The sequence below is a fragment of the Arvicanthis niloticus genome, chromosome 2, assembly GCF_011762505.2.
Source record: "Arvicanthis niloticus isolate mArvNil1 chromosome 2, mArvNil1.pat.X, whole genome shotgun sequence".
NCBI lineage: Eukaryota > Metazoa > Chordata > Mammalia > Rodentia > Muridae > Arvicanthis > Arvicanthis niloticus.
The window spans coordinates 124,583,396-124,609,834 of record NC_047659.1 but is presented as its reverse complement, the minus strand read 5'-3'; the positions used below and the strand labels follow the sequence as shown (position 1 = coordinate 124,609,834).

The window sequence follows — 26,439 nt, the reverse complement described above, 5'->3', positions numbered from 1 at the left end:
TGCATGCAGGCATGTTTAAACACCGGAGATTGTTTGTTTGTTTGTTTGTTTGTTTATACAGTGTTCTGCCTGCATATACACCTGCATGTCAGAAGAGGGAACTAGATCTCATTATAGATGGTTATGAGTCACCATGTAGTTGCTGGGAATTGAACTCAGGACCTCTGGAAGAGCAGCCAGTGCTTGTAACCTCTGAGCCTTCTCTCCAGCCCAACACTGAAAATTTTTATCAGTTATAATAATCAATAAATCAACAGGCTCTTACCCCATAGATGAATCTCTGGTTAAACTGCTGCATTGCTCCCTGAAGCTGACTACGCTGTAGCTGCCACTGTTCATAGTTCCGGACAGATTCCAAGGTTGGCCTCTGCCATGTTGTGGTTCTTGTGAAATGGTCAACATAATAAATACGTCCCATATTGTCCACACGCCGTTCCCAGCTAAATCAGAAAAGAAACCACTAATTTAAGAAAACTTGTACAAAGCATATAAGACTTTTTCCCTTGAGAAACTACTATTTTTCTCTTTGTACTGAGGTTCAAATCCAGGGCCCTACACATGCTATTCAGTGCTGTGTCACTGAGCTACAATCTCAGTTCTTTATAATTTACCTGAAATCATTCATTCGGATTTACAAACTGAACTTCAATGTTTCTACAATTTTGTCCTTTAAAAGTCTGTAACGTGTCAGTGAGGTCTTTTAAATGTAATATATATTCAGAATAAGTCTCAAACGAAAAAACAATTTACACAGGAACACAACTACTACCTTTCAACTTACTTGTAATAAAATAATAACTTTTAAGACAAAAAAGTTTTTTCTTCAAATTATTTCATAAGTCTACTATATAGAATTACTATATATATATGTATATATATATATATATATATATATATATACACACACACACATATATATATCAGATTCTTACAGTGAAAACAAATTAATACTGTTGCCAGCATTACTATAGATAGAATTCCTCATCAACACTTAATAATATTATTACCTGCTAATTCAACAAGTCAAACCACTTTTAGGTATGCATTTCTCTAAGGGTTAGTTAATATTCGTTAATATCTAGTCAAGTTAACATTTTTCCAAAGATTTTTATTTCTATGTGTATGCACATATGTGCTGGTGACTGCACAGGTAAGAAGGTAATGGATTCCCTGGAGCTTGAGTTATAGGCAGTTATAAACTGCCTCATGTGAGTGCTGAGAAACAAAGTCACAAACCCTACAAGACCAACAAACACTCTTAAGCCACCGAACCATCTTTAACCTCAGAGTAGATGCACCCCTCACTCCATATTTGCTACATATTCCCTTTGAATTAAAAAAATATATTTTCTTTTTATAATATATACATTAAATGTTTAGAACCATGTTATCAACATGTCCTTAGCTTTCTGAACCATTTGCAATGATTTTAATATACACTAATTTTAATAATAGAGACCTTATCTTAATAGGTAATAGGAGCTCTAATTCTTTTCTTGGGATGGAGGGGTTGAGACAGGTCTTACAGCACAGGCCGGCTTCTAACTCCATGTATAGCTGAGGATGACCTTGATCTCCTGATCCTCCAACTTTTACCTCCCAAATGCTGATAATTCAGACAAGTGCCACCATGCTTAGTAGAAGCTAATTTAAAATTTTGTGGCTCTTAGCTGGCTAAAAAGCTCAGAGAGAAAATTACAAAGAACAAGAACTATGGAATCCTTAAATTAGAAATGATAAAAATAAAAATCACTCATCACGGTGTGGTAGCATAGGTCTGTAACCCCAGAACTTGCAAGGCTGAAAGGCTGAGGCAGGAGGATCAAGAGTTTCTTCTGGGATATGCAGTGAGACTCTGTCTCCAAAAACAAACAGTAACAACAGCAACAACCCTCAGCATGCTCGGAGTCGCTTCTCTAGCTCTCGTCCTTCTAGTCTGTGTCTAGCGTAAAGCAAACAAAGGAGAGGAAGAGGAGAACAGGGACTGTAGGAAACCGCAGGTACAGATACAATTTGTTCTGGACTGACTGTCATTTTTAAATTCAGACACTTACCCAGGAGGTAGAGGTTCCGGTCTGTCCCATGTTGTTCGCTTTTCAACATGGTCTACGTAGTAAACACGCCCATGCTGGTTTACTCTCTGCTCCCACCTTAAATAGAAATCAAAAACTAGTAAGAACACTTTATATTAATTTGGCTTTTTAATCCTGCCTACACTTAAATAGTCATCTTACATACCTGAAGAAAATGAGACTGTTAGTCTATACAAGGGAAAACAGCATTAAAATACAGTCAAGATATGTCATCTAAAAAGAGAGGGAAAAGCCCAAGAGTGGTATCTTTTGTTCTGGAAAAAACACGCATTTCAAAGCCAGTCAGTCAACCTAGAAGACCAACATGTCTCAATCTAATCTGGCTACACTCAGAACCTGAGAAGAAAACAAGCATCAGTGCCCTGAAACCTGAAAAACTGAAGGGCAACATTTTGACTACATTCTAAAAAAAAACAGAATTCAAAGCATAAGTCTTTATCAAAAGTGTCCTTGCACATTACAGGAAGAGAGCTACAGACTAGCCACTGTAATACTCTAGTCTTCTGTGCAGGTTTGTTGCCAAAGAGAAGAGAAAAGCAGGAAACCATCACAGCTTGTTACTTTAGCAATTATTTGCTTATTTATTTTTATGTGAATGCCTGAATACCACATGTGTGTCTGGTGCCCACAGAAGCCAGTAGAGGACATCAGATCCCTTGAGAGTGGAGTTACAGACAATTGTAAGCTGCCACATGGATGCTTAGAAGCAAAACTGGGTTCTCTAAAAGAGCAGCCAGTTCTAGATCTTAAACCTTTCTATTTTTAATTTTATTTTTTAGATTTACTTTAGTGTATGTGTATCAGTGTTTGCCTGCATGTATGCATGTGCACCATCTGCATGCCTGGTGCCTGCCCACAGAGGTCAGAAGAGAGAGCACACAGTTATGACCTATATAAGTAGTTAACTTCTCATCGTGAGTTTGACTTACCAGTCAGCAAATTACTTTGACTGGCATTCTGAGCCATGAACCTGAGTTTTTGTTTTGATTTGTGTATATGGTACTGATGGTAGAACTGGGAACTTCACACATACTACACAAGTTTTCTACCACTAAGCTATATACTTATCCCTGACTGAGCTCTCAATTTGAATGTCACAATGTATATAATGTTAAAAATAGGAGTTGGGGAGATGGCTCAGTGGGTATTATGAACACCTGCTACTGTTACAATGGACCAAAGCTCAGAACTGGCTGTAACTCAAGTTCTAAGGGTCCAGTGTCCTCCTTTATCCCACAGGCCCTGTCCACATGAGGTGCACATACAAATGAGACAAACAGGCACACATAGACTTCAATTTTTATTTTAAAAAATTAAGTACAAATTAAAATGGGATTATAGAATTAATTTATCAGTTTAAATTATTATATTGCTATGATGATTTTATAATGAAAAATTATTTGAGTATTTACTTTTTCCCTAACTCAGAGAAGATGTACTTAGTCATATAATTATTTTATTACTTGGCTTTTGTTAACTTTCTGTGGTGGTGGTGGGGTTCTTCACTAATTGTTTTGTTTTCCGTGTATAATGGTACATACTTGGGCAGTACAGGCAGAGGTCAGTACTTCAAGGCTACTGTCATCCACACAGTGAGTTTGAGGTCAGTGAGGGCTATCTAACAGTCTACCTCAATACTAAAAAAAAAAAATCTGGTGGACAGAGTCTCATGCTGCAGCCCAAGTTGTCCTGGAACTCACAACAATCCTTCTGTCTCACCCAAGTGCTGAGATTACAGGCATGTGCTAAAATACCTAGCTCAATTTTTTTCCTACTTCCCAAAAAGAAGTAGTATTTAAAATAGGGTAAGCTTTCTTGGATTCCAAACTCTCCAAATCAATTACAATTACTTAAAAGACAATTATGAAAGAATATACTATAATCCTTTTAAATTAATGAATACACTCAAAGACTTAAAACAGCCCAATATTAACAGTCACTTACCCAGGTGGTAGGGGAGCTTGGCTTACAGTATTCAGGGGTCTGGGGCCTGAGCCTCCAGATATAGTAAGAGGGATTATTAATCCAGATGTTGCTCCTTCGGATGTACTTGTATTTACATTTGTATTTGTTGGTGGCAAAGAGCCTGTACTAGATCCATCACTGTCAGAATTCGTAGATGGTGAGCCATTGACAGAAGCTATACAAGGTTGGGTAAAAGAGAAGAAGTTTTTGCTTTCTGAAATCTAAAACCAGTACAGAATTTTAACTTAAAAATTAAAAGGTAGATGACAAGTAAAACATAAGATGTAGATATACAGGTCTCATCAAATTACACAGCATATATTATTCTGAATTCATAACCATATAAACAACTACTTGGTTGATCATGGTGCAAGGACCTTGTGTATAATAGGTAAGTACGAGCTACAACTCATAGCCCAGTGAAAATTTTTAGAATAGAAAACCATAGGTACCACTTTCTAAATCCTTAAAGCTGCCTTCTCTACATGACCCTGAAGATCTGAGACTAACTTTTGATGTTAGTAATGAGTAAACTGATGCCTCTGATAGCTAATTAGAAAATAGATATTCTGTATAAGTGCTATTATATAAACAATATTTATAGTTATTGCATATGTTCATTTAGTGAACATTTTTTGCTTTAAAATTATCATTTATTAGTAAACTTAAATTTTTTATCAGATTTATTCATTTATTTTGTGTGTGTTTGGCTTGCATATATGTCTGTATGCACCACATGTAGCACCTAGAGAGGTCAGGAGGGCATACCCTGAAACAGAAGTTATGGGTGCTGGGAATCGGATACAGTTCCTCTGCAAGAGCAACAAGTGATCTTAACAGCTGAGTCCTTTTTCCCACGCCTACCCCCGGTTAGGTCTTTAAAAGATAAAATGGACTAAGCAACTAAATTCTTTTGTATAAGATGTGTCAGAGTCATCAACCACACAAAGTTTCAATATAACTGTACTATACTTTTTATACTTTATATAATACATGTTATTTTCATTCATGCATTCACTCTTCCTTTCCTGCCCCCCATCCCCACCACAGTTTCTCTGTGTAGGCCTGGCTTTCCTGGAACTCATTCTGTAGATCAGGCCCGCCTCAAACTCCAGAGATCCACTTGTGTCTGCCTGCCATGTGCTGAGATTAAAGGTGTGCCCTCCAACACCCCAGCATTATTTTCATTCTTAACAAAGTACTGTTTCATGTAACTTCATTCCTGAAAGAAAAACTTACAGAAAAGGCAATTCTTAGTTGCCTATGGGAAAACCATTCTCAGTCATGTTTTTAAACATAAGAATGCAGAAGCCAATAAGGTGGCTCATACTTGCAACCCCAGCACTTGAGAGTAAAGCAGAAGGATTACTAGGTTGGAGACCAGCGATACTACTGAGTAAGATTCTATTTAAATAAAATACCAATGACCTAAAACAGCCTCCCTGATACCTACCTGATAATCAGTTCCCAAACAGAATATTATTTAAAAACACTAGGCATAGTAGTACAGACTAGGCTGAGGAAGGAAACATTTGAGGCTAAGAAGGACACCATCTGGAGACGCTCTATCAACCCTTCCTACTAAAAAACCCTATTGTTTACAAAACACTGGAGGCTGGAACATATACCTGGTCTTCGTGGGGTGGGTGGAGGTGGTCTCGAAGGTCTAGGAGGTCTAGAAGGCTTAAAACCACCATTTGAAAGGGATGGAGAATTGTTTCCACTGGCCCTCTTGTTTTCCCCTGATGCTGCAACCTCAGGGTCCTCTGATCCATTTGTGCTCACTCTGGATAAGAAGAAAAACACCTTATGATGTCATTTATTAAAAAGGCATTTCTCCTTTTTTTGTTTTTTTTTTTTTTTGTTTGTTTGTTTGTTTTTTTGTTTTTTTCGAGACAGGGTTTCTCTGTGTAGCCCTGGCTGTCCCGGAACTCACTCTGTAGACCAGGCTGGCTAAAAAGACATTTCTTAAAGAGAACCTTTAAACAATGGAACTTTTGAAGGCACCAAAATCATACATATTGCTACTGTTAGGACATTCATTCTCATGATCCTCTCTTGAGAAGCCTGCACTCACATATCTTGGTGTGTACTGCCCTTTTTCTAAGTGGCTCTTTCCCTTAACGTTTATATCTATGTTAAAAACCCTTTCTAGCCAGACAGGGTTACACATGCCTAGAAACATAGCATTTGGGAAGTAGAAACAGGAGGAATCAGGGCATTCAAGACCAATCTTAACTACAAATAAAGTTTAAGGCCAGAGAAGCTACATGAAAATAAAGCCACTTTCCCATTTGAAAATAAATAATATAAATAATAGTTCTCAGTAAGAAGTTACCTAAGAGTATACTTGTAAGATTAATAGACGTGTGATTCTAATAAGGTAGAGTTCTAGTTGCTTTGAAAGAACCATACTATGGACTTTGGTTTTCCTAAAGACTTTAACAGCGTGTTATTTGTTTTTCCCTGCTGGGAATGGAATCCATGGCTTTGGGCACATGAGGCAAGTGTTCCAGCAACTGAGTTATATCCAAGCCCTTTAAAATATTTTTATCATGAAAATTTCCACTCATTACAAAAGTAAACAGGTAATACAAGAGTGTGTTGTCCTAGTCTACCCAACTTCCAAACCATAATATTTTGCTTTACCTCCTTTTATATAGCACAGTCTAGCCTTAAACTCAAGTAGTCAGCATTGGTCTTTGAAGGCCTGACCATCCTGACTCTACCTCCTAAGCACTGGGACTCCAGGCTTGGACTTCCCTGCTTGGCTCCTGCCTCACCTGTTATCCCCAGCAGCAATGTGATAAGATGGCATGTTCTTTTTCTGATAATTTTCTCTTATGACCTGCGACATTACTTTTTTGGTTCTCACATTTTTTTAAGATTTATTATATTATTTATTTATAAGTAATTACTTGTGTCTGTGTATCGGCACATATATGTAGCTGCCCACAGAGGCCGGAGAGGTGTTGGTCCCCTGGAACTGGAGTTACATGCAGTTTGTGAGATATGTGCTAGTAGAATGTGGTTTTTTTTTTTTAAAGAGCAGCAAGCACTCTTTACACTGAGCCATCTCTCTAGCCCCTTGCTATAGTTTTTTGTTTCTGTGAAAACTAGATTTCATGTAACTCAAGCTGGTAATCGTATTTTTTTCTCCCAAATGCTGGATTATAGATATGTACCAACACCCCCAACTTTTTAATGTTATTTTTTTAAAAAATAGGGTTTCTCATTTAGTAGCCTGGGCTAGTCCAAGTCTATGCTATATAGTCCAAGATAGCTTTAAATTCATGGCTAGCCACCCAAATTCCGGGATCATATAGATAAGTCAGAATACTTGGCCCACAACTTATCAATCTGAACCTGAAAGTTAGTAATTCCCGTGCATTATGTATGCACTTGTGCATGCATATACAGATGTGTGTGTTTACATGAGTATCTGTGAAAGCCGGAAGAAGCCATCAGCTCTCCTGAGCCAACTTTCCAGGCCCCTGAACCTGAAGTTTAAATAAACTGATCAAGTTAACTCTTTCTTGCATATCTCTGCACTCTGTGGTAAGCGGCCATGAGCTCTTACCTTGTTTCATCCCTGGGTCTGCAGCCATCATCACTCTGTGTAGCACCTTTAACATCAATAAGTTTAAACAAAATGAGATTCAAGAAAATAGCTTTCAACTCAAACTAAAAAAAAAAAAAAAAAAGCAAAGCCTTTTATTAAACTACTCAATCTTTCTAATAACAACTATAAATCCAAACATGAATCTTAAAGGGAAAATATGATGCTCAATTTCTTCAATTCTATACAAATGCATATCATTATTTAGTGAGATGTTAGTTAAGGTATGTCACTCACACCTCACTTCTGTATGTTTTGAGATATATTTTTGACTCTAACTCAACAAGCTGGCACTGAACTCCGCACGCTCTCGCCTCAGCCTCATTAGGATTAGAGTTGTGCTCCCTCAGATGCAGCTTTTAAACATTTACTTTATCTGAAATATAGAAGAAAGCTACTAATCAACAGTCAATATAAAAACAATTCCAAAATAATAAAGCTAATACTAACTCTTTATATAAAAGAGCTTGGAAAAAAATCAGAGGAGATGAAAGACACAAAGAATTCTGATAGGAACAAGACTCTCTGAAAAAACAAGTAAGTTTCAAAGAGGCTGAAATGAATGCCATAATGTTCATGCATTCTTCCAGTTCTATTCATAGGAGATTCCTAGGACTCTGTCAGGACTGTGTAAGGTGTTAAAAGGGAAGCTGCCAGAGGTAAACACCAAAATCAGTCTGCGGACACTGAAAGGGACAGAAAACTGAAAACTGCATAGGACTCCAAGAATCACCAAGAAATGATATCCCAGACTCAAATAGTATGCAAAAGCAAAGAGTGTTTACTCAGCAGAATTTCCTGCATGCAGGGGTCTCCCCACGTGGGAATGGAGACACCTAGTGAGCTTGTAGACCCAGCTTTTACTGTCAAAGGAATTCCAGGGAGGAGCATGTGCCCCTCTAAAGTTAGCTCTATCTCTAGGGTCTGACTAATTGTATAATTGGATAGGCAATGGAGACTTGTGTGTGTGGAGCAGGTGTCACAGATTCCTTTAGATGCCTATTCTTACTTCAGGCCAGATGACAAGGTGTCTTCAGATTGGCTGCCTGTGGCTGTGGTTGGCTGACCACAGGTTCCTGAATCCAGGTTCTCATTTCTGGGAAATAGAAAATTAGGCCTAGTCTCCCTAACTGCCAGTTTGCAGCTTGTCATGGAGTCATGCTGGCTCTGGCTAACTCAGTCCTCTCAGACTAGACGTAACTGGCAAACGCACAAAAACTCCCAAGATATAATCATGATTCCAATAGTAAGTCACCAGCATACCACACCACAGCTATTTGCAAATTCACTACAAAGACACTGATTCATAAACATTTTATGCCACAGATAGCAGGGGTGGTAGAAATCTACTGTTTCTCTTTTTTTTAAGTACTAGAGATCATAGAGAAATACACATTTAAAAATGATATATTAGAATAGATAAAATGTGGAATTGTTTTGTAATTGAAACTGTATTAAAATCTATAGTATTAAAAACAAACTAGCAAACCATGTTACCTCAAAATATGCTAAGTGTGGGCTAGCAAGAGGACTGACAGAGGTGATTGCCACTAAACCTTACAACTTGTGTTTGATCCCTGGAACCCACCTGACTGAAGGAGAGAACTGACTCACTAAAGTTGGCCTCTAACCTCCACAGTCTTACCATACTCACACACATACATACATAGAAACACATAATAAATACAATGAACAATTTTAAGAAATATCATTACCTATACATCTGAAATGGTGAACCTTATGATATATAAAATGTACCTTAATAAATTATTAAAGTTGTTTCTAAAAACATAACATAGTGTGCTTCAGGGAGTTCTTTGGAAGTTGGCAGTGAGGTTGGAGAGGCTGAGTGACCTCCACCTCCAGTAGACAAATATACTTGAGGAGTTCAAGTCCCAGCATGTCAACCTGACCAAGGATATATCCATGCTAGTCCCTAGAATACATCTGATGTCTGAATCTGACTGGAGAGATAGATCCTGGCAGTCAGCGGAGTCAGGAATGGTGACCCATGAACTATAGCCTCACATCCTACTGTTTCAGCAGCCATTGTCCAAGAAGCCAAAGAAATGAAGCTGTGAACCACCACCTTTCAGCCTCAGGCTTTACACAGATGTCCTTACTCTCTAGCATCTTTCTGACAGTGTGGTTATATTGCTTTCTTCTTGCTCACTTCAATATTTAAAGGATGTTCAATATACATTAGAATGTGCTTGTACCTCCTTTGCTTCTTGAGTGAAGCCAACAACACCAAAACCCTGTCATATATGTATGACCCTAAAGCCACAGTGTGCTCCAGATCCAGCAGGCCACATCTGCTATATTCAGAAGTGTCCAAATCAGTTCACAGCTGTTACAGGAAAAGTATGAGTTCATTGTTGTGGGTTTTCTTATACTAAGTGTTATATTTATGGTGACATGAATTTATGATTCAATATATTGGAAACTTTGCATTTTATCTGACAACCTGCAGCATGTTACAAGCCTGATTAAAGAGGATCTTTTATAATCTTAAAAAACAAAAAGCCAAGCCAAAACCATAATGGGGTTGAAGATGTAGGTCTCTTGGTAGAATGCTTGCTTAACATGCACAAAACCCTGAATCTGAGCTCTAGTACTGCATATACCAGGTGTGATAGTTCACACCAGTTATCTCACCAAGAGACTGACATTAATTCAAGGTCAGTCTGGGACACAAAGTACATGATAAGTCAACCTGAGCTCCAGTGTGAAACTGTTTCAAAATAAAATGAAACAATGCTTTTTATGTGTATTATCTTTTCTTTAAATGATTGATACAATGTAGCATTAAAGTACAAAATCAAGTCAGTATTCCATTTCTCCCATAAGTAAAAAAGTAGGGCAGGGTTGCTCAGCAGGTAAAAGCACTTGCCATGCAAGCCTCACCACCTCAGTTCAATGTCTGGAACCTGCATGAAAAAAATCAAGACACAGTGGTATACATCCATAATCCAGTACTTTTAGAGCAAGACTGGACAGATAGACATGCCTAGGACCTCTCAAGCCAGCTGTCTAGGTGTGCAATACAGCAGCCACAAGAAGAGGCCTGCCTCACCTAGGTAGAAGATGAAAATCAACATCAAAAATGGTCTTCTGACCTTTACACATGCACTGTAGCACATGGGCACCTCATACACACACATCTCACACACATCTCACACACACACACACACACACACACACACACACACATTAGTACATGAGAAAGTCACTTGGAGATGAGCATGGTGACAAGAAATCTTATCAAAATTCTAGATGCACAGGTTTTACCCACAGGAAACTGGGAGATCTACAAAGATTTCTCCTAAGTGAGCTAAATTATAGAGCCCTCCTCCATAAAATAACAAGTTCCTAAAGCAATTTAACACACTTCAGATTCCATGGCTGCCCAGCAACCTCAAAAACAAACAAAAACTTAATTTGGCATATCAGAATAGAAGCAGAATGCAGTTTCAAAACACTTTTATCTTATGGCAGTTATCAGCCTTGAGGTGGATCAGAAAGCCTCAGGCCAGCAGCAAGATGGGAAGTACTGAGCCAGACACTACACTGGGCGAGGAACCCCAGAAAGTAGATTTAATGTTACTTGGTTGCAGCAAACCCTGGCACTAGTTAACACAAAGACATTTTCTCCAAATCAAAGAATTCCCAAATTAAGCCTTTAAATTTTGGATAGATCAAAGAATATAAAATAAAAATCAAAATAAGCCCCAATGAGGAAAGAAAAAATCATTTCTAAGTTAACATTGTGTTACATGCCTATAATTTTAGTATTCAACACTCAGAGGAAGACTCAAAAATTTGCTGCAAACTTGAGCCCTGCCTAATAGGCTATGTATATGGTGCACTCCAGGCCAGCCAATAGTATATATCAAGATCTCAAGACACCAAAATTTTTTTAAAAATCATTTATATCTTCCAAGGTTTTAGATAGAATTATTAAATAAAAAATAGAGAGAAAACCAAGATCAAAAGAAAATTAGTGTATTGGGCAAGGTAGTATACCTATGACTGTAATTCCAGTACTTGAGAATCAGAGACAGGCTGCTGAATTTGAGGCCAGCCTGACCTACTTAGGGAGACCTATCCCCAAAAACTAAAGATAAGGGCTGAGTGGAGCTCAGAGTACTTGTCCCAAATGCCAGCAGTCCTGAGATTCATGCCTAGCCTCCCTAGCACACGAATGGAACATGGTGGTACATGTACCTTAGTCCAGCATTTGGGAGGTAATGGCAGAGGATCAGAAATTCAAGGCAAGCCTAAGTTACATAGTGAGTATGAGGCTTTTACTACATGAGACCCTATCTCAAAACTAACAAGTCTTTCAACATCCCCACACAAAGACAGAAAATGTGAAACTAGCTACACAAGCATCAACAATTCCACTTACGACTATAACCAAGATATTAAAACACCACAGAGAAAATTTTCCTGAAAGTTAACAGCATTAGTTATAACTCATAATAGCCAAAAGAAAAAACAGATAAATGCCCACTTGAAGATGGGTAAATTGTAGTATACATATCCAATGGAATGCTATTTATTTAGAAAGGCACTGATGCACACTACAACTCAAAGTCAGCTACAGGCTCAGAGAGGAGCACTTGCTATGCAAACGTAAGGACCACTGTGAGTTCCAGGACAGCCAGGGCTACACAGAGAAACCCTGTCTTGAAAAATAAAAAATAAAACAAACAAACAAACAAACAAAGAAACAAAAAGGACCACTGTGCAGAACCTAATGCCACATGACCCAGCATGTGCTACAACCACAGCATGGAGACAGGAAGAAACAGGAGTTAGTGCTGAGCTTGCTGGTAGTCAGTCAGTCAAAATACCAAAGCTCCACATATAGCAGAAGATGTTGCCTCAAAGGAACAAGGCAGAACAATAGAGGGAAAAAAAGCACTGTCTTCTATCTGCAGTGTGCACAGTTAGGCACACACTCACAAGCATTCACCTATAATTTAATATGATGCAGTTTTAACTTTCATTGCCAACTTAACTAGAGTAAGAAATGCCTATGAGTTAGTAAAACACATCTCAATGGCATTTCCAAAGATGACAAGACGACAAGCTCATCTGACTTCATAGACACATTATGCCGGCCTTCTCAAGAGGTCATGGGAAGCAGGAAATGGGGACTTGATGAAGGAGGTCGTGGGACAGCAGTGTCCTTAAGATACTGTGTTTACTTGGCCTTTTCCTATATTCCTTCCTCTTAATTCCTATATCCCTTCTTAATTCCCATGAGCTACTTTGTTCTGTCATAGTCTTCTCTGTTGTGATGAACTAATACTTCTGAAAGCAGGAGTCAAAATAAATAACTCCTTCTTTAAACTGTTTATGACAAGCATTCTGCCAATAGTCATGAGAAAAGTAAATACTATATATGATATATTCCCACAATATGCAAATACAGAGAAAGAAAACAGATGAGGGGTTGCCAGAAGTAAAGGAGAAAGCAGGGTATTGTTCTAGGGTTCCAGTTTTCAAAGCACAAAGATACTGACTATACTCTTGATAATAGTAACTACATGACATATAAATTTCACCTAAATTTGAAAACCCCAAAACAATAAAAGGGGACATATTTGAAGAAGCAATAAATATTATAAGCTGTAAATAAACATATAATTTCATTCTATTTACCACTGAAACCTATTACTATTAAATTCTATTCCTAAGGATATAATCTTCATGAAAGCTTATCAATAAATATTCCAAAAATATCTATTATATCATTGTTTATAACAGCAAAAACTTAAAAACCCAAATATAACATAAAACTCCAGCATGTTTACCTAATAGATTCTTATAAAACAGAAAAAAATGAGATCAGATACAATATGGATAAATCTCCAAAAATAATATTGATATTATATATTACTCAAGACAAAGTCTAGTGTGGTAACAAACCCCAGCACTTAGGGAGTGGAAGCAGGAGGACCAGTTCAATCCAGCCTCAACTATACAGTGATTTTGAAGCCAATCTGGCCTACATGAAATTCTGTCTCAAAACACAAACCAACAAAACAGCAAACAAACAAAAGAATCAAGATCAAAAATCCTACATGTAATACACTGATTTTTTTAATTCAGAAAAATTATTATTACTCCAAAAAAGATAAGTAATGATATAAAAGGAAAAATACAGATAAATGCAATGATATTATTTGTATCTTAATAAATAAAATGAGGTAGTTTTCATAGTTGTTTATTTTGTACATATACTAAATAGAATAATACAAATCAAAGTACTTTGTAAACTGAAAAAAAAAAAAGTCCTACCTAAAAAAACATGATCACAGCCTGTTTAATTTTTAAAATATCACTCACCATGTCAAATAAAAACATAAACACAGGGCAGTTTAGAACACATATTACTCTTAGAGAGAACCAAGGCTCAATTCCCAGCACTAAGATGGTAGCTCACAACCATCTGTAGCTATAGTTCCAGTGGTTCCAGAAGTAGATCTGATCTCAGTAGGAACCAGGAACACACACATAGTGCACATACATACATGCAGGCAAAACACTCATACATATAAAATAAAACAAGTAACAACGGCAAAGGAAAAGGAATTCTGTTGGCCTTTGGAGGAGGGCAGGCCAACTAATATATTGAGCATATAAAAATGTTCAACTATAAGTCAATTTCAAAAAAAGACTACAGGAGGAGGGTGTAGTGGTACATGGCTTTAATCCTAGCACTCAGGAGGTAGAGGTAGAGGCAGAGAGGCAGAGAGAGAGGCAGAGAGCCAGAGAGGCAGAGAGGCAGAGAGAGAGGCAGAGAGAGAGGCAGAGAGAGAGGCAGAGAGAGAGGCAGAGAGGCAGAGAGGCAGAGAGAGAGGCAGAGAGAGAGGCAGAGAGGCAGAGAGAGAGGCAGAGAGAGAGGCAGAGAGGCAGAGAGGCAGGAAAATCACTGAGTTCAAGACCAGCATGATCTACATGGTGACTTCCAGGACAGCCAGGGCTACACAGTAAAACCTTGTCTCAAAAGAAAAAAAAAAAAGAAAAAAGGAAAGAGAAATAAAGAAGGAAGGGAGGGAGGGAGGGAGGGAGGGAGGGAGGGAGGGAGGGAGGGAGGGAGAAAACAGAGAGAAAAGAAGAGAAAAAGAGAAGCAACTCTTGCAAGTTGTCCTTGGACCTCCACATTAGTGCTATGACATACAAGGCATCCACATACACAAATAAATAAATGTAATAAAAACCCTTTTGTAAAAAGAGGACTGCTTCAAATTTAAGACCAATACAGGGTACAGAGCAAGTTCAAAGACAGCCAAAGCCATACAGTGAGGCCCTAAAATAACAACAATAATAAAACCTAAGCCAGGCATAGTGGCTCTCACTTATAAGGGGCTGAGGCAAGAGAATTACCTTGATTTCAAAGTCAGCCTGGATTATAGTTTGGGACTGTTTCAGTGTTGCTCCTCCCCCAAATAAAAATGTCGGGTATGTGGTCAACGGTTTAATGCTTACCCAGTACAAGTGTAACTCTAGGAAGAGTTTGGGGTTTTATTCGCCTCATGTTTTTTTTTTCCTTTATTTTAAACTTTATTATTAAAAATGTTTTAAAAATCTTTTAAATAAAGTGTGTATATATATATGTGTATATATATACACATATATATATATATATATATATACTGTCTTATAGTAAGCAATCGATAAATGGTAGCTGTTATATCTGGCCAATTCAATTCTTCTAATTAAAACCTCTCTATTTCAAAAAAAATTCAGGTTAAATTATTTTCCTATTTGAGCTGAAAAATGTTAATACATGTCAACTTCTATAGAAAATAAAGAGTAAATCTCTAAGTATGTGAGCAGTTTAGATTTTAGCATGACTTTTGCATTAAGTGCCTTTGCATTAAGCTACTGAGAAAACTAGCCTACAAACAAGAAGGTATAAGTACCCAGGGTTAGGGTAGTATTAAGAATATGATTTATTTATATTTTATCTTTTGGGGGGTGCGTGTGTGTAAAGATGTAACTATTACAGATTTCCTGTGAACAACATTCAGTTGAAGTTCAAGTCTGAGGTAGTATAACCATTTCTAAATTTTCCTTCTACTTAGTAATTTCTTTAAAAAAAAAAAAAAAAAAGAGGGGTGAGGGACACAAGAAGGTTCAGTTGGTTAAGGCACTTGCCACCAAGACCAATGAGCTGAGTTCAGTGCCCAGGACACACAAGTTATCCTGACGTCCACATGGAACGTACACTCACACAAGTTCCTGCTATAAAGCAAAGCTGTGAGCTAGAGAGAAAATCCTCCACCAGTGAGCGCCTGAGGGAGGCAGACCCTGATAGCCAGACTGCTCTAAAGAAACTGGTCTTCTCAGACTAAACTTCAAAACTATCACTTTATGTTCTATGTCACAGGGCCTTTGGAAATCTGTGTTAAAAGCAAAATTAGAGATAGGCAGTGGTGGCGCAAGCCTTTAATTCCACTTGGGAGGCAGAGGCAGGTGGATCTCTGAGTTTGAGGCCAGCCGGGTCTACAGACAGTTGGAGCTGCATAGTAAGACCCTGTCCAAAAAAGCAAAGAAAAGAAAATAAACATTTTTTTTTTTCTGGAAAAAAACCCAGCAATTAGCAATAATTTCAAATACCACACTAGCCATTTTTGTCAGAAGAATCACAAAGTAATAACTGAACTGGTAATGCTGGCCTATACCTGCCTATGATCCTAGTACTGAAGATTAGTACTGGAGAGGTGGGTAAGGTACTTGCTGCACAAGCATGAAGGCCTGAGTTCAGCTCCCTAACATCCATGTAGAAACCTGGGGAGGCAACTCATGCCTGCAATCCCAGCACTGAGCAGATGGGTGAAGACAGGTAGATCCTGGGGCTCTCTGGCTAGACTGCCTAGACAAACTAGATCATCATGACAAATCCTGTCTCAAAAAACATAGCACAGGGGGCTGGAGAGAGGACTTGGTGGCTAAGAACATATATTGTTCTTGTGAGAGCCAGAGTTAGATTCCCAATGTCCCTATTAGACATTTTACAATCACCTGTAACTCTAGCTCCATGGGATTATCCAGGGGAAACCACACACATATGACTTACACACACACATACATACCATTAAAAATAAAATAATATTTTTTTAAAGGCAGAAAGTAATTGAAGAGACATCCTGATGTCAATCTTTGGGATCCACTGAGGCATGCACAGGTGAGTGTACTATGACCACCACTCACAATTCACACACTCACACATACAGAGAGAGAGAGAGAGAGAGAGAGAGAGAGAGAGAGAGACAGAGACAGAGAGAGAGAAACAGCTAGTTTACACATATAATATTGTCTTCAAAGGGGGGAAAGTAACCACTTACTCTCTGAGCATGAAGTTTCCCCATTTGTAACAACTTCAGTTTCCACTTGCAGCCCATCGAGACAAACTGACAAATCTCCCATTGTCTCTGTTGGCTCTTTGTCACCTACAAGCTGCAAAGTCATAACTACTTCTTCAACTAAAAAAGAACAAAAGTTATGTAAGAAAGATCACTCTTTCCTATGTGTAAAGTACTTTACTAGACAAAGGATTAAGGACCCTTGAGACCAGACTATTGCTTTTTAAAGAGAATGAACTTCGCCAATATATGTAACATTTAATATACATATTAAATATATGAATCATTTATTCATTCCAGCATTGTAAGACTATAGTATAAATCAAACCAGCATGAAAACAAAGATCATTTAACAACATAAACTTGAGATATACTGAATAAAAATATAATTTAATAATAGGTTATATATCATAAGACCTAAATAAGGGAAAAAAAGTTCATAAAATTATATCAAGGGGTAAAAAACCAGTTCATATTCAAAATATGATATGCTGAGTTATGATTTTATAATTAAAAACAAAACTACAAACACCTACAATAAGGAAACTTCAAAATTAAGCATTAGAAACACTGAGAAATCTACCTATGCCTTTATTCCCAACATCACATTGCCTATCTGAAATATTTTTCCTTCATCTGCTTTAAATCTTTTAGTTTTCTATAACTATGTATTAATTTGTAAATATTTATTTACTAAGAAAATAAATATTTATTACAATAGTGTATTTAAAAACAAATGACCAGATCAAAGTTAATCAGAACACTTTAGACAGTTTTAAGATTTTTCTGTCACTGTTTATAACCACATAAATAATTGTTGCACTTGCTTTGTTTGCTTTAATCTACTTGTCCCTGGCTGGCCTGGAACTCAGAGATCTGTTTGCCTCTGCTTCCCTGGGCGATGACCAGCATCACCACCACCAGCTCAAAAACCATTTAAATTTAAGACAAATAATGATATGAGTTGTTCCACATGTTTAACTTAAGAATTTCTTCCAAAAAACAAAGTATATTTTATGCTACTCTTACATACATACGTTTCATATTGTTTGACTTTAATGTTTCATAAATATCTAATCCAGCAGTTCCCAATAAAACATCAGATTTCAAGGTCTGGTGACTCCACACACGAAAACATAATTTACTTGTAGGGGTAACGATACTGAAAGTAAAAATGAAAAACGTTATTTTCAGTAAATATCACAATGAGAACCTTAGTAAGTTACAATAAAGCTGTGATGTCTAAAATCTTTTCATTGTACCTCTTTTTCTCAAATTCAAACAAATTACACGTATTTATTTAGTTGGATGTGGAGGTTAGAGGACAACTTGCAGGAGCTGGTTCTCTCCTTCCACCCTGTGGGTCTCAGAGCTCTAACTCAGATCTTCAGCATTGGAGGCAAGCACCTTCACCTACAGAACTACGTGGCCAGTCTCTCACTATGCTTCCTAAAGTTTACTATTCAACCAGGTTTTTTCTCAAATCTCATGAAAATTGTATCTGGATGCAACTAGACTGTAGGAACATCACAGATATACAAAAATTGGAAACAAGATAAAACTGCGTTGAAAACAACAAATTAAAGGAGTGAATTTACTGAAACAACACAATATGCCCAAAAAGATACATAATTTTACGCATCAGTTTTAAAATGTATTTCTTGAAATAGTGAATTCACAGTCAAATTCTTATTTATGTGATAAATTTCACTGAACTTGAGGTATCATCCCCACAGTAAGCTTATCAGGTGGGAATTAATACTAAAAATAATGTCCCTCAGAGAAGGTGAGCAAACTGCCAGTGTCACACACCTAGGATGCTACCTGAAGTTTGAATTAAAGTCTACTATTATACATTCAAAGTCCTGCAGGCTATCATTCATGGGAGGCCAAGTCATCAGGATAACAGGCCTGTTATAGAGGTGGAAGCCTGAACAAGACCCAGTCTCAAAACAGAAGCACATACCTCATGCATGGCAAAAACACACAATAAAGAATGTGGTCTATAATGGTGTTTCCAAGGCAACAGAAATTAAGAGATTAGGACAAGTCTGCAAACAAAATCTCAAGATGATCTTCAGTAAATTCTTATTAATTCAATTTTATGTTTTATCTCTTTTGTCTTTTGAGACAGGCTCCTCTTACTTACATAACGCTGGCTGGCCTGAAATGTGATGCAGTTCTCCTATTCTGCCTCTTACACACTAGAATCACATGCATGTGTGGTGGTATGAATATGGTTGGCCTAGGAAGTACCACTATTAGGAGGTGTGGCCTTGTTGGAATAGCCTTGTTGGAGGAAGTGTGTGAATTTGGGGTTGGCTTTAAGACCCTTCTCCTAGCTTCCTGGAAGCCAGTCTTCTTCTGTTCACCTTCAAAACAAGATATAGAATTCTCAGTTCCTCCACCAGTGTCATGCCTGCCTAGATGCTCCATGCACCTTGATGAAAATGGACTGAACCTGTGAACCTGTAAGACAGCTCCAACTAAATATTTTCCTTTATAAGACTTGCCTTGGTCATGGTGTCTCTTCACAGCAATGAAACCCTACTAAGATAGCATGTAATTTTTAAATTTCACTCATTTTCTTAAAATTACTATTAGACACATCAAAATGCTCCTAGAATCTCAGACACTCACATTATAAATTTATCAATCTGTGCTGAGCAGTGGTGGCTCACGCCTTTAATCCCAACATTTGGGAGGCAGAGGCAGGCGGATTTCTGAGTTCGAGGCCAGCCTGGTCTACAGATTGAGTTCCAGGACAGCCAGAGCTATACAGAAAAACCCTGTCTTGAAAAAAAAGAATGAAAAAAAGGAAAAAGAAAAAAGAAAGAAAAAAAGCTTATCAATTTGTTTTGACATTTACTAGAAATAAATACAATCAAGTAAGTTTGTTTGAAAAGTTTACAGTTTCTCATTTTGACATTTAAAAGAATGTCTTTCTTTTTTTTTCTAAAGATTTATTTATTTTATGTATATGAGTACACTGTCCCTGTTTTCAGACACACCAGAAGAGGCCATCAGATCTCATTACAGATGGTTGTGAGCCACCATGTGGTTGCTGGGAATTGAACTCAGGACCTCTGGAAAAGTAGTCAGTGTTCTTAACCACTGAGCCATCTCTCCAGCCCAGTTTATTTCTTTACATGGAAAAAAAAAAAAAAAAAAAAATCAGGAGTTGCAAGTACTGGGTAATAAAAATGTAATTTATATCTTTTATAGCAACAACTAGTTATATTTTGATCTACATTTCTCTAGGTCTCTATTTGCCAAATCATATGTGCTATATAATTTTAAAATTCTACTCATTGGCAAATTATGCTTTTCATCTTAATTTTTAAAATTACAGTCACTTTCAATGAGTGACCAATGTCTCAGGTTGTACTACCAAAATATGGCATTTCATCAGTAAGTGCTGAAACTGAACACTAATTTTTATGATTTTATACTATAGATAAAAATTATCAGCATACATGCACTTTCATATAAATTACACAAGTCTAGTATCTTAATATTAGCAGATACTAGAAAACAGCTATTATAGGAAAAAAACCGTATAGCTACATAAAGGATATTAGATGTGTTTCCACTCAACCACAAGTGTTAACCATGACATGCATATTAAATATGAAAGCAGAGATATAGGGGCTGGCAAGATGACAAAGCATCTAAAGTCCCTGTAGTAAAAGTCTAGTGACCTGAGTTCAGTCCTGGGAACCCACATAAATGCAGGAGAAAACTGACTCCACAAAACTGTCCCCTAATCTCATTAATACCACAGCATGCACCCTCTCAGAAATACACACAAAATAATAATTAATTAGTTTAAACAAATTAAAATACAGGTTGGAGTGTTAGTTCAGGAGTTAAGAGGACTGACTAAACATGCTTCCAAAGGACCAAACTTTGATTCCAGCTCCAGGAAATCTGAACTTCTGGCTTTTTAGTTTTTTTGTTTTCACACACATATAAATAAAAAAATGAATATATTTTTTAAACTAAACATAATAAAAACAATGCTATAGAATAAAATATATAGCACAACTGTTTGGTATAATGTTTTATCATGTAACATTTTAAAAATATAATAAAATTGAATGCTAGTTTGCCAGGGCACTATAATTTTTAAAATACAAAACTATCTTTTTTTTTTTTTTTTAAACTCAAGACAGGGTTTCTCTGTGTAGCTCTGGCTGTCCTGGAACTCACTCTATAGACCAGGCTGGCCTCGAACTCAGAAATCCACCTGCCTCTGCCTCCCAAGTGTTGGGATTAAAGGCATGTACCACCACTGCCTGACAAAACCATCTTTAAACAGGCTTTTACAGTGTAGTCCAGGTGTGCCTAATACCTGTAATTCTCCTATCTCAGCCTGAGGAGGGCTGGGATTGTATGCATGTACCATCATACCCAACACACACACACACACACACACACAAATACAGATATACACAAAACCCTATTTAAGAAAAAAAATTACCTGGCAGTGTTAGCACCCACCTTTCATCCCAGCACTTGGCCAGCAGAAAGTGATGGATCTATGAGTTAGAGGCCAGCCTGGTCTACAGAGTGAGTTCCAGGACAGCCAGAGCTACACAGAAAAACCTTGTCTCAAAAATGGAAAAAAAAAAAAAAAAATTAAGTGTGGGCCTGGAAGCACACACCTACAGTGCCTCCATCCAGGAGGCTTGAGGCAATAGGGATATAGACTTCAGCCTAAGTTACACAGCAAGTTCCAAGCAAGGCCTGAACTACACAGTGAGACCTTGTCTCAAAAAAGAACAAAACAAAATCAAAAAAGTTTTAAAAAATAAATTACTCTCAAGCTGATTCAGCCCCAGTTTAAGAAAAGGGCTATTGAGGCCAGATAGATGGCTCAGGGATTAACAGCACTTGTTATTTTTCTCAGAGGAATGGGTTTCTGTCCCTAGCACAAACATGGTGGTTAACAAGTATTTGTAACTCCAGTTTCAAGGGATCTGATACCTTCTTTTGACCTTCAAGGGTACTATACACATTTTGTATAGTCATACATACAGGCAAAACACCCATACACATAAAATAAAAATAAATCTTTTTTAAAGGCTATTGTACTGATGTAAATATAACATTCATGTAAGGAAGTTTTAAAAATTAAAAACTAAAAATAAAAGGACGAGCTATTATAAAAAGCTCTTCCCACTCTTCTTCAGTGGCATCAGTGAAACCATCACCAACTAAACTGGGAAGATGAAGACAGACCAAAAAGACAGACAGGAAACTAAAGAGTAACAGACAGCACTAGGAGCAGGGGAAGGTGAAAGGAGCACAAAGACACCAGCACACAGAGAGGCCCTCTGCTCAGCGCCACACTGGAACTTACACTGTGAGGGGTTGCTTCCACTTGGGACTGTTTGTATTGTTGCATTTTTCTGTCTTCTTTGACTGCCCATCTACTGTAACTTCTACATAAGGACTTGGTCCAAACCAATTCTTTTTATTTTCTTTAAGTTTGGCTGAGATGACTATAAAAGAGAAGAGAAAACACTTTAATATTTAAAATGATAGTCTACTCCTTGGTCAAAGACATTTCTTTAAAGATTAAGCCAGTTATTTTTATTTAGAAGCAGCTGTTCCCTAAAATATATTAATTTTGTTTATTTATGAGATTCATATTTCTTATATTTTCCTATATTAGTAAATATATACATATATATAGGACTTCTACACATTTGACACTCCCCGCCCTGCAGAGTCAGTGCTAGGACCCTGGGCACACACCCGTGATTCCTGGTCAAATGAGTTACAGCACAACTCCCCAAGCAGCATCTCATACAGTCTAACATCTAGAAGCCCAGCAAGTGTATGTTAGGGGATGGGTCTAAATCTCTGATTTCCCACACATCAAGTAGTTTTGAGTTCCTATGCTCATATGTCTTTGTGGTGGCATTCAAGTCAGCTACAGAGTAACTGTTCCTTTGATGTCCCATATTCTTTAAACTGGAGCTTCATAAGTATTTTAAAATGAGAAGCTGTGATGGCGTGAATGAAAATGGCCCCCAACAGGCTCATAGAATGTGATACTATTAGGAGGTGTGGCCTTGAAGGACTAGGTTTGGCTTTGTTAGAGGAAGAGTGTTACTGGGGGTGGGCTTTGAGGTTTCTGAAGCCTAAAATCAGGCCCAGTGTAACTCTTTCTTCCTGCTGCCTATGATCCAGATACACAACTCTCAGTCACCTCTTCAGCACCATGTCTGCCTGAATGCTATCATGATCCCTATCATGACAATAAAGGACTGAACCTCTGAACTTGTAAGCCAGCCCCAAATAAATGTTTTCCTTTACAGGAGTTGCCATGGTCATGGTATCTCTTCACAGCAGTAGAAACCCTTACTAAGAGAGTAGAATTTTCAAGAGATGATGGTGAATGCCTTTAATCCCAGCACTTGGGAGGCAGAGGCAGATGAATCTGTTAGTTTGAGGCCAGCCTTATCTAGAAGTAGTTCTGGGACAGCCAGGGCTACTCGGAGAAACCCAGTCTTGAAAGAAAAAAAAAAAAAAGTTAAAAATATGGATACTTTATGACCAAGCAACTCAACTCTTACATACACAACTAAGTGAAGAGAAGGCATTCACCCTCACAAAAACTGTACACACATTTATATCCTTATTCATACTATATAGAAAGTACAACTCTAGGGCTATAGAACACAGGTGCTGCTGCCAAGCCTGAGGATTTTGGTTTGATCCAAAGAAGCACATGATGGAAGGAGAGAACCATTGCCTGCTGGCTTCCATACACATGCACATGCACACTTGCTTGTGCACAAAATGAACACACACACACACTAAGTAAATATAAAAGCAGAAACGATCCAAACATCCATCAACTAAATAAAATATTACACATTAACTCAATGGAATTATTGTTTGGCAATAAAAAGAAATGAAGTATTACTTATATATGCTATAACATGAATAAACCTTAATATGAATATGTAAAAACTGTATATGAGAGATCCAAACCCACAAAAGTAGGTAAGTGAATACCTAGATTTCTTTACCCAGAGTAAATGGGTTGTAATGCTAATGGACACAGGGATTCTTTCTGGAGAGACAAAAATAACTCTAAAATTGTTAAACCAGGTTTGGGGGGCATATGTCTGCAATTCCAGAACTTAAGAGGGGTGAAGCAGGAGGTGTCCTGTTCAAGGTCATCTTTAGCTACATATCATACGTGGCACAAGACTAAGCTAGGAGATATTGTCTAACAAAACAAAACAACATAATATATCAGACAGATGTAACATATCTAGAGAATATTCTACCCACTACCAAAGACCATACCATCTAAGACCATACGACTTAAAGCCCATGGGAGCTCCTCTGAAACAGACAGAAAACGAATCTCAACAAAGTCAGAAAAGCTGAATGACTCTGTGTACCCTATACGACCACAATAAAGGATAAAGCTTAAAATAAACATCAAATGAATCTCTGGTAATCACATAAACTCACATTACTGAATGATGGATGAGTCAAAGAAGCTTAGGAAGAAATCTAGAAAGAAATAAAACTTTCCTTGGATTACATGAAAATGAAAACACAATGAAACCTCTGGACACATTAAAGAAGTTCTAAGAGGGAATCTTATAGCTCTGGGCACCTATGTTAAAAAATGGACCCAAGCTGGAAAAATAATTCAGAGGCTAAGAGCACTGGTTACTTTTGCAGAGGACCCAGGTTCAAATCCCAGCACCCACATGGCAGCTCACCACCGTCTGTGATTCCAGCTCCAGGGATGCAGACAGCCTCACACAGACACACTTAAAGGCAAAACACCAATACACATAAAATAAAAATAAATAAGTAATTTGTAAAAATGGACCAAAGACCTTCCTGTGAAATCTGGAATCCTGAGACTGCTGGAAGCAGACGAGGCAGGGCTTTAAAGGTAAAGGTGCAGGGAAGGTGCTGAGCAGGACTCTGTGCTCTGAATTAAGGTTGACAAGTGACAGAGGGGACCTCATCAAACTAAAAGTCGTCTGTGCAGCAAAAGAAACAATTGAGTGAAGAGGAAGAAAAATGTTGTCAATTATAGATCTGATAAAGGATTAATTCTAATATAAACAAAAAACTCAAAGCTATGGGTCTGAACACAGAGTTCTCAAAAGAAGAAATAAAAATAACTAAGAAATATTCTTAAGTGTTTAATATCATCAGCAATTTGAGAAATGAAAATTAAAACTACTCTGAGATCTCATCTTTCCCCAATCAGAATGACTAAGATAAAACAAAAAATAAATAAACAAACTGATTAACAAATGCTGGTGAACACGTGGGCAAAGAAGAAGCTCCATTCACTGACAGTGGACCGGCAAAACAGGCACTGCCACTAGGAAATCAGTGTAGAGAATTCACAAAAGCTAAAAAGTAGATAGACTTGTGATCCAGCTACATCAATCCTTGTATATACCCTAAGGATTCCACAGCCTACTTTCCAGATACTTGTTCAGCCATTTCCACTGTTGCTCCATTCATAATAGCAAGAAAATGGAGAAAATCTTGTATGTTCAAGTGAGTAATCGATAACAAAATTGTCGTTCATTTATACAAGAGAATTCCATTCACTGAAAAGAAAAGTGAAATCATGCAGTTTGCAGGTAAATGATCAGAACTAGAAACCATCATCCTAAGTGAGGTAACCCTGACCCAGAAAGATGACAGCTGCATGTTTTCTCTTACTTGGGGATCCTAGCTCTGAATCTTTAGATGTGAATATATAACCTGGTGTAACTGCAGAAAACAAGAATGTAAAAAGAGATCATGGTGACAGAGTTGAAGGAAGAGCTCTAAAGAGAGAAACAGTAAGGCATAGGTTCTATGAATGGGGAAATGGGAGAAAAAGGGAACAACACACTTTAACTAGGAAAAGGGAAGGCAATACAGAGAAAGGGAGGGAGGAAGGATAAATAACATTAAGGATATTTCAAAAAGTCACAGGGTAACATTTTATGTTACTTAAATATATGTAATAAATATAAATAATATATAATAAATATATAATAAATATAATATATATAACTTAGCATTTACACATTGGTCCCCCTTAAAGCATCTAACAAAGACGCCAGTGCCAGACATGGAAAACCATGAAAAACCTCCCTTTGAGCTGTTGGTCAGGAGAGTCCAAAAAATTCCCAACACAATATAGGCTATTGCCATTGTTATAACTTACCTCCCAGGACTTGGAAGAATTGAGCTAGGACTGACCTAGAGCCTCTTCCCTGTGGACTACTCTTCATAGTATCCAAAGATGCTAAGAAGCTGCTAGAGAAGAAAAGCAACCAATAGTCCTACCCAGATTTAAAACCTATAAACCATAACAATGGCCAGG

The 26,439-nt window shown here is 37.5% G+C and overlaps 1 protein-coding gene across 1 annotated transcript in view; it reads right to left on the bottom strand.

Annotated features, from left to right (window-relative positions):
• The window catches only part of Itch (itchy E3 ubiquitin protein ligase), an 83,764-nt gene that overhangs the window by 33,700 nt on the left and 23,625 nt on the right, over nucleotides 1-26,439 (bottom strand). Inside the window, exons 4-11 of the mRNA XM_034496683.2 lie at nucleotides 22,426-22,567; nucleotides 18,098-18,222; nucleotides 17,043-17,180; nucleotides 7,639-7,684; nucleotides 5,687-5,844; nucleotides 4,038-4,233; nucleotides 2,055-2,150; nucleotides 266-440 (exon numbers count right to left, since the gene is read on the bottom strand). Coding sequence (XP_034352574.1) covers nucleotides 266-440; nucleotides 2,055-2,150; nucleotides 4,038-4,233; nucleotides 5,687-5,844; nucleotides 7,639-7,684; nucleotides 17,043-17,180; nucleotides 18,098-18,222; nucleotides 22,426-22,567 — 1,076 coding nt within the window. The remainder of the gene's footprint in view (nucleotides 1-265; nucleotides 441-2,054; nucleotides 2,151-4,037; nucleotides 4,234-5,686; nucleotides 5,845-7,638; nucleotides 7,685-17,042; nucleotides 17,181-18,097; nucleotides 18,223-22,425; nucleotides 22,568-26,439) is intronic.